The 16,785-nt window shown below is 44.0% G+C and overlaps 1 protein-coding gene across 1 annotated transcript; it reads right to left on the bottom strand.

The window, feature by feature from the left end:
- Positions 1-490: 490 nt before the first annotated feature.
- LOC124775547 (skin secretory protein xP2-like) lies at positions 491-1,893 on the bottom strand. The gene is made up of 2 exons (XM_047250377.1): positions 1,538-1,893; positions 491-926 (listed from the first exon to the last, which is right to left on the bottom strand). Exons 1-2 carry the CDS (start codon positions 1,891-1,893, stop codon positions 491-493), a joined length of 792 nt encoding a protein of 263 aa, XP_047106333.1.
- Positions 1,894-16,785: the final 14,892 nt, after the last annotated feature.

The following is a 16,785-nucleotide window of genomic DNA, read 5'->3' as shown; positions in this document are numbered from 1 at the left end:
AAGTCCCGGCGACGAACACCTGCCCCCTCAAGGAGAGCAGAGCATCGATGTCAGCAGGGTCCAGTGGACGAGGCAGCGAAGAACGTGATGGCGCCCGCCGAGATGTGAACGGCGACACCAGTGGCCTCCAGCGTTGCCAGTGGTGGAAGTTGTGATGACAAATGCCATTGCGGACGTAAACGGCTGTCCCACCACCCGCCGTCAGTCGATCGGTGCGATAGCTGGAGTAGTTTGCCGCCTTGACGTCGACCCCAGGCTTCAGGTGGGTTTCGTTGATAAGGCAGACGTCGACGGCTTCATCTCGAAGAAGTTGGCGAAGTTCGCCAGCTCGAGTGCGGACGCCGTTGGCATTCCACGCGACGACCGTGAGTCCTCTAACGCTGCCCATGGTGCAGCTGGGGAGTGTTGACAGCGGTCGGGGCCGGGGCGGCCATCGGCACTGCAGCGGTGAGTTGCTGCGACAGGACTTCGATCAACTTCGTAGCACTGGTCACCAGGGCAGTGAGTTGCGCGACGAGGTTGGCCAGGTCAGCGGTGGAGGCAGCCGGCGCGGCTCCGCCGCTGGAAGGGGAAGGCGTGGCTGGGGCTGCTCGACTGACGGTGCTGAGTGCTGGGTACCCACGGGGCGGTGACCCCCGCGCCGGCGGTTGGCGGGGCGCGGTTCGGCCGACGTCCCGGGAGAGGCAGTACTCAGGTCCGCCACTAGCAGCTGTGGTGGAGGCGCAGGAGCCTCAGGCATTGGCACGGCCTCGGATGCGGCAGGAGCAGGAGCAGCCGAACCAGCCGGGACGGCGAAGGGCGCCTCTGACGTTGCCGCCGCGAAAGAGACGCCGGGCCGTCTCGTTGCTGGCTTCTTCAGACATGGCGCTGGTGTTTGGCCACGTTGGCGAGCGATGGCACGCTTCCACACCTCACACCCACGATAACTGGCCACGTGTGCACCGCCACAGAGTGCACATGTCGGCTTCTCGGTGGGCGGACGGGGGCACGCACGTCCTGCGTGGGCGCCGGCGCATTTAACACATCTGTCCGGCATAGAGCAGTGGCGCGCGACGTGATTGATCCCCTGGCAGCGAAAGTACTGCACAGGGCCTCTCCGGGAGCGAAGATCTTCGGTCCGAACCGGAACGTCGGCGACCCGCGTCAATTGGTAGAGTTTGCGGTTCTCCACGGTATCGGAGCAGACGACCAGGAAGAGCGGCATATCGTCGCGTGATTTAGACGACTTCATCTTCACGACTGCCCGGATGTAGAGTCCCAGGTCAGCGAGTTCACGATGCAGGTGATCGGCTTCCATGTTGAACGGGAGGTAGCTGATTACAATCTTCAAGACCTTGTCAGGTGCGGAAGCGTGGGTATAGAATGGGATACCACGCTCAGACGCCTCCTGGGTGACCCGGTGATAATCGTCAGCAGTGCGGAGTGTGACCCTGTACAGGTCACGCCCGGCAGGCTTCACGGTGTACACGGCCGTTGTCCAGCTACGCAATAACTTCTGCAGTTCCCCATAGGGAGCCGAAACTGGAGAACCACCGGCGGAAGATGGGAGTCTTTCTTCGGCGCAGGATCGCGCGGCAGCTGGTCCGGCGCGTCAGCGAGCGCGTCGAATGAGTTGGCGACGGCAGTTGGAAGCGTCGTCGATGACTGCATGCGTCTTGCAGTTCGCCGGGCCGGGACAAAACCGTCGGCGTCAGGGGCGAAATCTTGCTTGGCCCTCTTCTCGATCGGCGAGCTGCGAACAGCGGACGTCGCGGCTGTTGCCCTCCTCTTCTGTTTCCCGCTTCGTCCGCGTGCCTGAGGGTCGGTGGAGCTCTCATCTTCAGAATCGGGGAGCGGAGCCGACAGCGCTGTCTTCAAGGTGTCCGGAGGTGTGTCCATCAAATCCACAGCCATAGTACTGGTCATCGTAAGTGGGGGGCCAGATGGGACCGCCGACGGCGCAAGCGCGGCCGGACGGCGATCTGCCACACCCTTCGCGTCGCTAGCAAGCGCAGGTACGTCCTTTTTCGCGGCTGTACATCTCAGCGACTGCGTGTAGTCGAATGAATTGAGCTCCTGAAGGCAGGCGGCCGTCTTAAACCCCCTCACTCTGCGAGGCGTTCTCTCCGCGGTCCGCGCCAGCGGCTGCGAGTCGGTGGTCACTGAGACGCTATCGTCGGCGACTGTGGTAGCGTCGGTATAATTGCCTCGTCCGCCCCTGGTCGAGCGTTCGATTACTTTGCTGAGCGTCTTCTTAATTAGACTACATGCTGATTCCCATGCCTTGCTGAGGTTATAGCCGCAATCTCGATTGATGAGTCCGTCCCTGGTACGAAATTGGATAGCCTCTCTTAACGTCGCTGTCACAGTAATTAGATTGTAATTAGATGACGTGATTTTCGGACAGACAATGCTCTCCGACAGCCGACTTGTTGGGGTACCTAAGTCGAGTATGCCTCTGATGTTCTCGGCAACGATCTTCGATGGTGTGCACGGTCTGTCCAATATAAGTCTTCCCACACAGACACAGAATCCGGTATATGCCGGCCTTCCGCAAACCGAGATCGTCTCTGACACTTCCTAACAATGCCAGTGTTTTATTGGGTGGGAAAAGACAGTTCCTAAAGGATGTTTCCTCAATATTCGTCCTATTTTCCACGATAGTGCGCCAGTATACGGTATACAGGCAGTGACTATCTCTTCCTCCGTGACTTCTTCCGTCTCCACACGCTGTACTGTTGAAGTGGGGCGGAGAGCGCGTCTGATCTGCTATTCCGAGTACCCGTTTTTCCGGAATACAGTTTTGAGGTGTTCCAGTTCATGGAGCAGACTTTCTGCATCAGATTTGGTGCGCGCCCTGTGCACCACTGTTTTTAGCACCACAATCCCCTGCGAAGGGTGGTGGCACCTATACGCATGCAAATACAGGTCGGTGTGCGTTTTCTTCCTGTATACCCCGTGGCCCAGGGTGTCATCCGCTCATCTTTTGACCATGACGTCCAGGAATGGTAATCTTCCTTCTGTTTCGGTCTCCATAGTGAATTTGATGTTCGGATGTATGGAGTTCGGGTGTGTAAGGAAGTCTAAGAGCTTGTCCCTTCCATGGGGCCAGATCACGAACGCGTCATCCACATAACGGAAAAAACAAGTAGGTTTCCATTTGGATGACGCCAAAGCTTCCTCCTTGAAGTACTCCATATAGAAATTCGCGACCACAGGCGAGAGTGGGCTCCCCATTGCGACTCCTTCTGTTTGTTCATTCTCCGTTAAACAGAAAATACGTTGAGGTCAGAACGTGCCTGAAAAACGTCGGTCATCTTTTCGTCATATTTCTGTGCAATAAGCTCAACTGACTCTCGAAGAGGCACCCTGGTAAATAATGAAACAACGTCAAGACTCACCAGGTTATCTGAGTCTTTCAGATTGAAGTTGTCGAGACGTTTTACGAAATCCACAGAATTACGAACGTGATGAGGGAATTTACCCATATAAGGGCTTAGTAATTCTGCCAGATATTTGGCCAGAAAGTATGTAGGTGCCCTAATGTTGCTGACAATTGGGCGAAACGGTGCCCCTTCTTTGTGGACTTTAGGGAGTCCGTAAAGTCTTGGCGGTACAGGTCCTTGAGGTATCAGTTTCTTGGCAACACCCTCTGGTAAATCCGCATCCTTGATAAGAGCTCTAGTCTTGTTCTCCACCTTCTTTGTGGGGTCAGCGTTGATCTTCCTGTTAGATTCGTCATTTGACAGGCCCTACATCTTCTCAACGCAGTCCTTATGGGAAAGAACAGCCATAGCATTGTCATTGTCAGCCGTTAAGACAATTTCAGGGCTCTGTCTCAGTGCCGTTGAGCAGGTTGCTGCATGACTACCACCTGAAGCTTCTGAAGAAGTACGCCGGGAAATCTGCCGTGCTCTGAAGAAAACTAAACCGATCAAGTCGAATATTACCAGCAGGGATAGTGCAGCCATTCGAGACCTAAGACAGAACCCAGAGATTCTTGTCTTACCGCCCGCCCTCAGGAGCTTAGTTCGTCAGCGCACCTGACGATGACAACATGTCTGATCGCCGAAATATTGTGCCCGTTGGACACTGTAGACCGGTAGTACACCCGCGGACTGTTTGAACTAGACGGAAGAATTTTGTCATGGCTGTCTTTACCAAGGCTATCAGTAGTTCTGATAGAATGTCGTCTAATGCCAGGGCCTTGTTTAGACTGAGGTCTTTCAGTGCCCTGTCAAATTCTCGTCGCAGTATCATATTTTCATCAAATTTTTTTCCTTCCTCATGCAGTCCACAGATCGAATCGACACAGTCACTCCAGATATGACCCCCTACGTACTGAACTGAATTTACTAGAAGAAGTTAACCATTTGAAATTTTCATCTATGGTTAGACCCCCTCTGAAGTACACTCATGCGCCAAATCATGAAGATCACTGCCCACCGAGACACCGAATGCAGCCTGGTGGTTTTGTGGGCGCGGACGCAGTAAGGAGAGGACATAATCTGAGCAGAGTCGAAAGAAGGATCATTGTAGCGACGATACCGACAGCAAATGAGGAAATCACTGAAATAAGCAACTTTGACGAAGCGGCAACGTTGACAAAGAGTTATCGTTCAGCGCCTGCGACAAGCATATATGGTTTTGATTAGTTCTATGTATATTTTGAGGGAATATTGCTATCATGTTATATCAGAGCTATTATCTTGTAATTTTCATCCTTTTTTGGTTTCACATCTTCAGGATTGGTAAGTAAATGGTACTTCCCGCTGAACAATGCTCTTCAGCATTGTTCCAGCAATTTCTTTAAGGACCCTTCTAGCCTCATCTCCTGTAACACAGGGTTCCATACAACATCTTGTTTTCTCTTTGTTGTCTTTCAGACCTCTATTGCCATTGGTCAGGTTCTCCTCATACGTCATTCCTTTCAGTTAGCATCTCACTGTTGGTGTCTACTGCTACGCCTGTTTCTGGTTAGAGTTTCTTGATTAACTCTTTGATCTCTGTGAACTGCTCTTATTCTCCCTGTTTTGTTGTTGTTTTTCCTATTATCTCTGATTCCTTTCTTTTACGTATATCCCTCTTTGTCAGCTCTAGCTTAATTCTGGAATTCAACTTTTAGTCTTCTTGTCACAGTGAGATTCGATTTTGCTCCTATAGGTCTTTTTTTTCATATACAGTGGTTAGTGAATCTCCTGAGAGACATGGTGTAATGTGTTACAGCTATTTCAATGCTATTTCAATGCCATATTCTCATCTCATTCACTCTGTTCCACTGTCCGATAGTTGAAACTTGAGTTGGTACCTTTCTGCGTAGACACAAACGAGCAGTTTTCCACGGTGTTCTCTAAGTTTGCTGGAAACAGGCACCATTTCTCGGAATTATCGGAATAATGCCAGTGAATCATTAAAATAAAACGTCCAATGTCGAAATGTTTCGCTAATAAAACAAATTTCGTTGTTCAGTTCAAACATGAATTCATTGCTTTACTAAGAGCAGAAGAAACTGAAAAAACGGAAAGAGAACCAAATAATTCCAGATTTAAAAGCCGTTTATCTTCAGTTGAAGCTGATTATTTAGGGGAACTGTTTTAGAAGTATTACAAAAAAATGGTTCAAATTGCTCTGAGCACTATGGGACTTAACTAAGGTCATCAGTCCCCTAGAACTTAGAACTACTTATACCTAACTAAACTAAGGGCATCACACACATCCATGCCCGAGGCAGGATTCGAACCTGCGACCGTTGCGGTCGCGCGGTTCCAGATTGTAGCGCCTAGAACTGCTCGGCCACCCCGGCCGTCCCTGCTGTAACACATCAATGCAACCACCAGTTCTTGTGTTGTATACCGTTACGTGTTACTTGTAGTCACAGACGGCACGAAATATCTTATACAATTTTTTACCCAGATGTTGCGTTGACTCGCTGAGGTAAGACTGTGAAATAATGATTCGGTTAGCATAACAGAATATGGGTAGCATAGTTGCGCGTAACGGCAATTCATTCTTCGTAACGTTGATACAGAAAAGTATACTACTATTTTATTACTACTCGTTACCCAAGATGTTCTGAAACATACTAGCAGATATTCAAGTAGATGGCGAATTTTTGATGGGTAGTCCCGCTGTGAATTACTGATTTATATCAACAACCAAAATATCATACCAGCACCAGAAATATCAAGACAAAGGTAAATAATCACAATTTCGTTTGGAAATATTTGATTTGTACAATAAGTGTCCTCTAAGAATTCCTCGGAAACACTATTGTTATGTCTTCCGAACATCATAGTGGTTCCGAATATGTAAATGTTCGTAATAGGTGAATGTGTATTTTTCTTGGATCGGAAAAAACTTGTTTCATGTCAAATGAGCTAAGTTTCTGCCTCAATGACGGTAAACTATTAAAATAAAATTTAAAGCGAACCGCCCACTATCATTGTGCTCATACGTTCTTGGATTTAAAAGCAGCGTAAAACTGTCACATAATTTACTTGTTGTGGTTTTCTCATTTCAGGACTACAGTGAGAAACTGAAAAAGTCCCTCAAATATAATTTACCTAATATGGTATTTTGTCCCTGGAAGCATAGATCTTACTTCATTGTTTCAATAGATAAAAACGTTTACGTAAAACAAAGCTAAACCTAAATTTATTTTATAACTATTGCTCACTTTTTTATAATCGTAGGAAAACATAGCCGTTGTAATTCCCAATTTACGTTTTTCAGTTAAGAACGACATCAGTCGATTTTATTTCATTCCAAATCGTAACTGATGTATTGTGCAAGTTACACTCTAGAGAAGAACAGGAAACTAAAAACACTTCAAAATATTTTGAGGTCTCGTATTGAAAAAGACACTCACGTCTCGGCCATAATAAAAGACAAAGTTACTAGATTACAAAACATCATGTCACGTGATAGCGTATCGTGAGTTTTGTGTGTGCCACTCACGGGTTTGTCTTTTTGAAAATCCCTGTCTCGTTGCCAGTCACTACTCTGTCCAAAAAATTAGTTTCATTTTCGCGGCGTTCCAACAACTTGCAACACTTCAGCTCACGGATTTCCTTCTGACCGTATGTCAGTACTTGTGAGGCCATATTTGCGCTCACCTTTCTCGCCTCTAATTCATCTCGCAAAGTGTGATAAACATTCGATTTCGGCATGTAGCAATACTTTACTATTATTCTTACGCTTAGATGTCGATTCCGGTTCAAAACTTTTTGTACTTTCTCTGCATTTTCGATCTTTTGGCACGCTGATGGACGCCCGAAGTCCTCGATGTCGTCAAGGTTTTCTCGACCCTCCCGAAACATCTTAGACCACTCGAAAGTTCTTGGCGTCAACAGGGCTTGATCTATGAAGACTTCCAGAATCAGGTCCATCGTCTCAGAAACCGAGGATTCTTTTTCAGTTTAGTACAAAGTTTCATTTCATATTGCTGCTTTCTAAGATGTCAAGAACTATGCCCCTTACATGAAGTCATTAAAGAGGGCTGAAGAAAAAATGACAGACAAGGCACAATGCATCTTGTAGAGGGTATAGTATGGACGTATTGGAATAATTAATGTCGGGTGATGGTTTTAAAGTAATTCACAAGACATGAAAACTTTGTGGAAACGAGTCTATTTACTGGACGCTAGTTTACCCCAGGGAAACATTTACACTTGACTGTGGCTGGCTGGGTAACGGCTAAGGGAAGCGACAATAGGCAGCTTAGGGTGGCTCAAGTTCTGAGAAAGCGGTAACGGTGTGCGGCCTCCAGCCGCCTTAAGTTGAGTGACAGTGAGTGGGTGGTTGACCCCGACTCCATGCTGGTGTACTGGGAAACAGACGGAGAACTTGTACGCCTGTTGATAAATGCCCGTCGTCCCGTTTTCTGTGAAACATGCGACAACGCCACGCAAAGCTACGGTGGAGCGGTCAACAGAGGTCAAAATATGCGTGTTCATGACTATAGCAACTTCACGCTGAATTCACGGTCCGCAGAGCCTGAAGTAAATCAGGCGAAGAGCAACAGCATGAAATACGCCGGCCTCCAATGGGAACGTAGGACCAAGGAATTTGAAGTACTTTCCTGGGAGTCAGAATTCCGGAAAACTTGGTGCTTGTGCAGATGCTAACCATGATGGGTGGCCTGGGGGGGAGCTAAATAGAAGAAGTTGAGAGGAAGGGAAATTTTGTGGGAATTTGTTCACTTCCCAGAGCAGGCATTGGTCGGCACTGGGAAGCGACGCATAATTAACGCGACTTGCGCTGCAATTGGCGTAAGTGATTTTTCTGGAGGGGAAACTGAGGCGAAGAGCGGACTGGCAGAAGTCTCAGTAGAGGTCTTCCGTTCCCAGCTTGCCTAGAGTGTGGACGTGGCGTTCTTTAGTTAGCTTGCCTGAGAAAGAATGAGCATCTCTGCAGTTTAGGACTTAGCAAGTGGAACGACTGAGTTTGGAGATAGAATGTTTTGGTTCAGCTATGTACTGAGCAAGATAGCTAGGAGTGAATAGACGAGCGCAGCCTTGCAGCAGCACGAGGTCGGCCGACGTCCACACAACGACGCCGCTCCGCCACGCTGTATTCGGTGATATTGCGCCCGCTCCGGCCACTGATTAATTTGTTGGATCACGTCGGCAACGTTTCCACGAGGGTTTCATGGGCCGTGTACTGTAGAATTCTTCTCGCACTTCGCATTACGCCTGGGTCAGTCAATAGGAATTACCTTTGAGTTATCGAGCTTTACTCCACGCAAACGCAATTTATTACCACTGCCTGTTAGGAGAGTCATGTAATGTGATGATTGAAGGTCGTGAGTTAAAATAAATTTGTGATAATCGATTGCATCTGTTTTCAATCAAGTAGTTGAAATCCCGAGTCACTTTCTTAATTAATTTAATGTTCAACATTTGCATCTGGTGTTCAATAGCTGCATATAACATCAATGTGCGCCTATTTTTAATTAAAAGTGATCAATTCTGAATCAATTAATGTCAACACTGCCACCGCAGTTCAATCAGGAGTCACAGGGGCTTATTACTTTCTTTGCGTGATCCGATATTGCGGCAGTTTTGCACTCTCTGTTCATCTGTTAGTCAATTATCTGGGGTGAACACACGCCAAAACCAGATAAGTGACGGGTGGGGTGTTATAGCTTTATTAACAGCAACATCTGGAATGTCGACGCGTCACCAAAATATACAACGAACGGAACTTGATTCTGACTCTGTCATTGTACAGTAAAGTGAAAAGGTGTTACTTGCGAGAGAAGCTATCAAACATCGAGTTTTGTGTTTGCGTGTGCTTTTCAAGACCAGATGAGAATGCAAATGAGAACGGATACTTCGAAACTTTGAGAGGTGATCAAATAGTTTCCTGTCGAATGCCACACTAACCCGTTGGATACATGCCGGTTCTTATATACTCTCTTCGGACTCGCTGTCAGATGGAAATCTTTTGATTGCTCCCCTTATAATTATGAAATGGTAGCAATATATAATAGCGTAAAGAGGTCCCTATGTAACATAACATTGTAGCACAAAGAGAGTAAGAACTGAGTAAAAGGTACCCAGCGACGATAGCACAAGGTGCTGAAACGTTTTTGGATTTATATTAAAAAATCCATTTGTTTTCATGATAGTCGCACATGAAATTATTTGTAGCAGGGAACTAAACTACGAAAAGATCCCATCTTACGTTTCTCCTTGGCCAACAATAGGACTTACGTGTGAAATGAAACAGGAAAAAAGCTTCAGCTGGATTACTCATTTAAGACTGTCCTGCATAAAACATGTAAATTGCGAACGTTTGTTTCGTTTCGTGCCATTTAACATCCATCATAAAAAGCCGAGCAGGCACTAACAAACATTCTTGCCCTCGCAGATTACATCTCCTTCCAGAATAGACTTTTGATGTACAGGAGGCGTTCATTCCAGCTCTGTCCGCAGTAACGAGAAAATGGGTATCACATTACAGAGTCAGGTGCGCATATAAAGCACGCCGTGCACGTGCTCTCTGCGGCCGCGTCTTACAGTGTTTAATGAATTTCATTTTAGGAGCAGAGCCGTTGCTGGGATTCGCCGAGCTGGCTCGTATATTCGTCACCGTATAAATTACGCATGACATTCTGGATGCGTTCCAATCTGCGCGAGGGCGGAATAATTCCATTCACCATCACTGGCTGTGACATTTGTGCAATGTAGGTGGGCGGCGGACAGCCACCATTGTGATGAGAGGCTCACCGCAGCGCGACGCTTCCAGTCGAGCGTCTACAGGCAGTCCCCTCTCCCCTACCCTGTCCCTCCACCCACGTACATGTCCATGATGTCACTTCTCTGACTTTTCTTCCCAGAAAGTACTCCTTCTGTTAATGACTAATAACCCAATGGCGTCGTGGAAAAAACTCTTTCCTTGTTTTGAACAAGGTGGCTCTACTAATCCGTAGAGAACCTGAATTTTGTACGCCAGGTGTCTGCTTCAAATCGTCGTCCTGGTTTAGGCTTCCTACATTTTTCCTGTGTCACTACAATCATATATCTGGAGTTTTTAAAGAAATTTTCGCCATTCTTTCAAGATATTCTACATGGCTGCTCTCCCCCACAACGGCAAAATCATATATTTGGATTGTTTCTTCAAAAGTCTATGATCAATATTCTTCGCCATGCTCGTGCAGTTAACAAGGTGAGCCTTCGCTAATGACCTCGACGTTGGCGAGACGTTGAACCATAACCTTTCATCCATCCATATTTCTGCCTTAGAAACACATTTATCGTAAAAATTACACTATGATATGATGATACTGAAGTCCTGAAAGTAGTACGTCACCAGATGGTATTTTTTGCGATCTTAGCAAGGCACCTGATTGTGTAGAGCATGATACTCTTAGAAAAACGCAAGTCTTATAGAACTGATGGCTTTACACACAACTCATTTGAATCGTATTCAACAAATGAAATCCTAAGAGTTATGCTAAATAATTAAGACAACGTCGAAAAGGAAGAAAATTTTTGTGACTGGGAAAAACAAAAAAATCATGAAAGGAGTCCAACACGGTTTAATTTTGAGTCCACTCCTATTCCTTAAAAGTGTCTATGACCTCCCGCTTAACATTCAACAAGTAAAATTTGTCCTTTTTGCAGACGATACTAGTGTTACAGTAAATCCGATTAAAGAGAAAGCAACAGAAGAATTGGTAAATGATATTTTCCAAATAACTATTAAGTGATTCTCCGAAAATGAACTTCCCTAAACTTTGAAAAAAAAAAAAACGCTGCGTTCATTTCCGTGCAACAAACAGAGTCATACCAACAACTGATATAGGACATCCGCAGAGTCAGTAGATAGGGTCGAATGCTCCAAATGTTTATGTTTACATATGAAAACTTGAAATGGAAGAAGCATATTATTGAGCTTGTCAAACAATTATGTTCCTCTTCATACAATTACTGCTCTTGGAAAACGTGTCCACCTCCTAACATATTTTACATATTTCCACTCAGTAACGTAGTATGGAAAAATTTTCTGGGCTAACTCACCCTAGGAAAGAAAGTATTGATTGTACAAAAGCGAGCAGTAACAATACTGTGTGATATTCACCCAAAATGACATCATGTACTAATATGTACCTCTTGAAGGAGCAAAGCATTTTAACTTCGCAAGCACAAAATATATGGACAGTCTGTTAAACACAATACTGAAAGTTTTTTGTAGAGCGAAACGCCTGTAAATTTCAGATTATTATTTGTTTCTAGATAGATGACGGTGTTGTATCTTGGAACATTTTTTCATGTTTGGAACAAACTTACTATTCCGGAGTAATTTTGGTAATTTCAGAAAAAGTGAAAACTATCATTTAAAAATGGAATAATAAAATATATTTAACTTCTACTACCATGGGCAACGTCTGAAAAGTTACCAAGGTAAAACACTCACCCCCTCCTTCGATTATAGACGAAGAAAACAAGCGTAATCTAAATAATAAAGAATGCGCTGCGACGAATCAAAATCGCTGCAAATAAATGCCTAAATAAAAAAGAATGATCACAGTATCTTGTCCTGTCAGCGACGACGTCAAGAGACGGAGCACAAACGCATAGGCCAGAGATGGGGAGGAAACCGTCAATGCTCTTTCCGTAGAAACCATTCAAGTTTCTGCCCTAGATAATTTTGGGGAAACCACACAATATATTAAATAAAATGATCGTACGGGAATGTGAACTCTGATCCTCCCACATGCGAGTCCATGGTCTTAACCCGTTCGTAACTCACATTACATTAACCAAGACGTCATATTCAAGCAACGGTCTACGTTCCTGGTGAAAAATTTGGTTAGGTAATTGTGACAATATTTCTTGTACTGTTTTAAAACAGAAATAATATTAATTATATGCAGGTAACGATTTGAAACCCTTGCATGTCAATTCACATTGAACCAAGTCATTTCCGGCAACATTGGATGAAATAAAATCTGTTATCTACAGCCTATTATCAAATAATTTCATGAGATATCATGTTACGTTACGCGTAGTATTTCGCTACAGTTACGTGAAAACACTGTTTCTTTATACGAGGACTATTGAGAAAGTAGGGAACGTTTCCGTCTGACACCGCTAGGCACGCTCCGTTTGCGTATATTTTGGTATGTGCGAGCTCGGCAGCTCAGTCGGCATCCATCCGTGACAGCGGGAACGTCTCTGCGCACCTGTTTTTTTCGATATTCGAATTTGAAATGTGCTCTGCAATCAAAAATTCCGCCAGTTGTGAGGTGTGGCCTGTGTTTGCAAAAAACCTAAAACCTATAGAAATTTATCGTGAATTGTGCGAAGTGTACGGAAACAACGTAATGAGTGAATGTTCCGTCCGGAAATGGTGCATTCGGTTTAAAAATGGCCGAACCAACGTTTATGATGAAGAGAAGAGTGGACGCCCGAGCATTGTGTCTGACGATCTTGTCGCTAAAGTTGATGAAACGATTCGTGAAACCCTCTTTCACAATAACGAAGCTTTCGCTTTCTTTTCCACACGGTGATGGCGACAGTGTTTTAGGATAGGCAAGGTGTGGTTCTTATTGATTTTCTCGAACGTGGAGCAACCATAAATTCTGCCCGGTACTGTTAAACTTTGCTCAGCCTTAGAAGAGCAGTTCCAAACAAACGCCGAGGAAAGCTGACGTCGAAAATTTTGTTTCTGCACGACAATACCGGACCTCACACGGCAAACCGCACTAAAAACTCCTTAATTCATTCAAATGGGAAATTTTCCCTCATCCGCTTTACAGCCCCAATCTTGCACCAAGCGACTTCCACTTGTATCCCAAGATGAAGAACTGGCTTGCAACGAAGCGCTTTGATGACGACGCGTAACTACAGGCGGGCATGATTCAGAAGGTCTTTCAAAGTTTGTCCACCGCTATGTATGTTCCCTACTTTCTCAATAACACTCATATGTGTAATATTACGTAGTTAAGTTAATTAACGCAATAATTTTTTCTCTGCATGAAATAATCCAAAATTCAATGAGAACTTAAATCAGACTGGATAAAACAGTAAGCGTAATGTTTCTCACTTAAAGCGAAATCTCTTATTAATTTTTCATTATTTCCACTATCTAGCATTTCATCATTACTATCAAAATTCTATGTCCTGATTTCAGCTCCAGGAATGCGTCGAAGGGGGAAGCATTACAGTTTTATTACTTTCTCAGAAGTCTCTGAGCGTTTCCACATCCCATCGGGAAGATACTCAACAGTTATTGGTTTTATAGCTTTCAGCAACTGGCCGTTACTGCCATAGGTCAGCAACAAAGGAAGACGTTATTAGTGAGTTGCGTTTAATAAATGGTTCAAATGCCTCTGAGTACAATGGGACTTAACATCTGAGGTCATCAGTCCCCTAGAACTTAGAACTACTTAAACCTAACTAACCTAAAGACATCACACACATCCATGTCCGAAGCAGGATTCCAACCTGCGATCGTAGCAGTCACGCGGTTCCTGACTGAAGAGCCTAGAACCGCTCGGCCACCGCGGCCGGCTGCGTTTAATAGTTTTTATCCTTCACTCCCAAGAGAAGCGAGACACTTCTGTAAAAACATTTATTTCCTTATCGCATTATCGTATTCCTTACAAATACCAGCTGTGGTGATACCGGTGTCCTGAAGAACATGATATATATACATGGTCCACGTCGCATCAGGCATAGGTGGAATGTCAAATCGTAGCACTCCTCTAGCAGTGCTGCCATCTCGTGGCTATATTGGATACAGTTAAATGTTTCGTCACATCTATGTCATATCCATGCCCTCGGTGAATACTTTTTATTTTGTGGTAATTTTCCATATTGACCATTTCAGAGAGGACCAGTAAATTTTCATTCTTTTATGCCTTCCAAACCATTTAGCATATACTTAGATTATGTCTATAAAAATGAGATAAGATAATATGGCCAGAAATGGACACTCACTGACACCAAATTTGTCTTTGCAACTTTTGCAAATAGAACTGAGACGAGAATGGCCAATAAAGAATACTCTGTGTGCTGTACAATATCTTTAAGGATCACATATGCGAGCTTTAATTTCAAAACTCGCAGTTATTTGTTACTATGTAAACATTCACATATTTTTCGAATCTTATTTCTCAAAAACTTTGCTACAAAGAACCGATTTTCATCTCTGAACGCGATCAAGAACATCTCTTTCATTTTCTGTTGAAATGGACTTCTTTCAATCATAATGAATACTATAGTACATATAAATCACACAAAAGTGATAGATTCCTAGTTTATGGTCACCGATCAGAATAGATGCTATGCTGCTATCGAAGAAAAGTTACGGCGTGTACACCACTTCTCTGGATGACTTTCTGCAAGCGGAATCAACTGAGAAATTGAGCGTAAACTTATGGGGTAAAGTTAGCAGTCATGCATTGTTTACCAAAGTTTTTTTGTACTCGATCTTAAAACGACTTCAGCGTATCCACAACTTTCTCTTCGACTGTAATCTACAAGAACCATCGTTTAACATAATTTCGCCGAAAAGAGAACAATAGCACCACTAATAAATAATAAAAAGACTAGTTTTCTCTTCGATTTCGTACTTTCTATTTCCCACGTGGAGAAATGAAATACTTCCCTTTAGCCTCCTTGATAATGCAGAACTACGAAGCTCCACCAATCGTGATGACACAAAAAAAGAGAGAGAAGGGAACTAAGAGTATTTGCAGTGCAATTAGACTTCTAAAAGACGTTACAATGCTCTCAATACAAACTTCAAAATAGCTTTCTGTGCCGATATCAAAACACACCTCTAGTGTATTGTAAATACCTTCTCAGTAAATGACAGTACGCAGGTATGAATAACACCAACGAAAAGTCATTTTCTGATTTTCCTGTTGGGGTCAGCCTATTAGAATACATCTAACCCTATACAAAATAATATTAGACGTGCCCGTTTAGAGAATAAATTATTCTCGTACACATCTGAAATACAACGTGCAAACCACCTCATTATATGTCTAGAACGGTACTTCGTAGATCATTAGTATCATTAACCCGTGATTCAATTTTACTAAGATTCTGGATATGTAATTGTGTTATACTTTACTGTGAAAAACTCAGATATTAAGTTACCTGCATAGTTACTGCTCTAATTTGACAAGGATGGCTTAGGTAGTGGGTTGGGTGGTAGTTATTTTCCTCAAGTAATTCAGGGGAACTATGGAAATCGCAAATTAGAATGGCTGGATGGAGACGTTTGTGAAGGTTATTTTTATTTGCAGTATTGGTTCCACGAATTGAGCTGTTGGTTTGAAAAAGAAATAGATGTCTACTTGATAAGGGTTCCAAACACTGGAAAAAATATTATTTTAACAAAATCTCAGATAAATATTTTGGATATCATGACAAAAATAAAATAAAAAGAAACGTTAAAAAATAAATATTTAAGTAGATAACATAATGTTAAAATATTTAAAATTCATAGTCCTTAAAAATTTTACTTTTCAGTTCTGAAGATGATCATTAAGTGATCTGAACTAGTTATCAAGCGTGTCTAACTGCAGCTGAGACTGTTACGACAAATACTTACAAAAATCACATAGTTGTGGCATTTCTTATCACAATATGTCAGCCTTTAATACTGGACTAGTACTCTAGAATTGATCCTACCAGAGCCTCGTACGCGATTTCATTTACAGATGTATTACAGTTTTCAGAACTTTCCAATAATCTAAGTCCTCCATACGATGGGCTACGCTCAAGATTTTCTGTACTAATCCTGTAACCATGGACTACTTGACTCTTTCTTTCTGTAGTAAACATCATAATAGCTCACATTTATCCACAGTTAAAGAGTTTCGCCTTTCATTACACCATTTAGAAATGTCGTCGAAGCCTTTATGAAATTCCTTAGGATGCCGTCTGACGAATCATTTATGAACTCTGTCTGATCAGACATACAATATGTAATCTAAAACATCCGAACCCCACTAAAACATAAGTTTTTTCATATTAGGTGCATTGTGCTGCCACTTGCTACTGGGTACTCCATATCAGCGACCTCAGTAGTCATTATACATCGTGAGAGAGCAGAATGGGGCGCTCCGCGAACTCACGGACTTCGAACGTTGTCAGGTGATTGGGTGTCACTTGTGCCATACGTCTGTGGCGACATTCCCACACTCCTAAACATCCCTAATTCCACTGTTTCCGATGTGATAGTGAAGTGGAAAAGTGAAGGGACACGTACAACACAAAAGCGTACAACCCGACCCCGTCTGTTGACTGACAGAGACGCCCACAGTTGAAGAGGGTCGTAATG

This window comes from Schistocerca piceifrons, chromosome 2 (genome assembly GCF_021461385.2).
Source record: "Schistocerca piceifrons isolate TAMUIC-IGC-003096 chromosome 2, iqSchPice1.1, whole genome shotgun sequence".
Taxonomy (NCBI): Eukaryota; Metazoa; Arthropoda; class Insecta; order Orthoptera; family Acrididae; genus Schistocerca; species Schistocerca piceifrons.
This window is presented reverse-complemented; position numbering and strand designations above follow the sequence as displayed.

Coding starts and splice junctions, on each gene's coding strand:
- LOC124775547 (XM_047250377.1), bottom strand. CDS start 1,893: ATGGCTGTGGATTTGATGGACACACCTCCGGACACCTTGAAGACAGCG. Junction 927..1,537: donor AAGAAAGACTCCCATCTTCC/GCCGGTGGTTCT, acceptor ACACGTGGCCAG/TTATCGTGGGTGTGAGGTGT.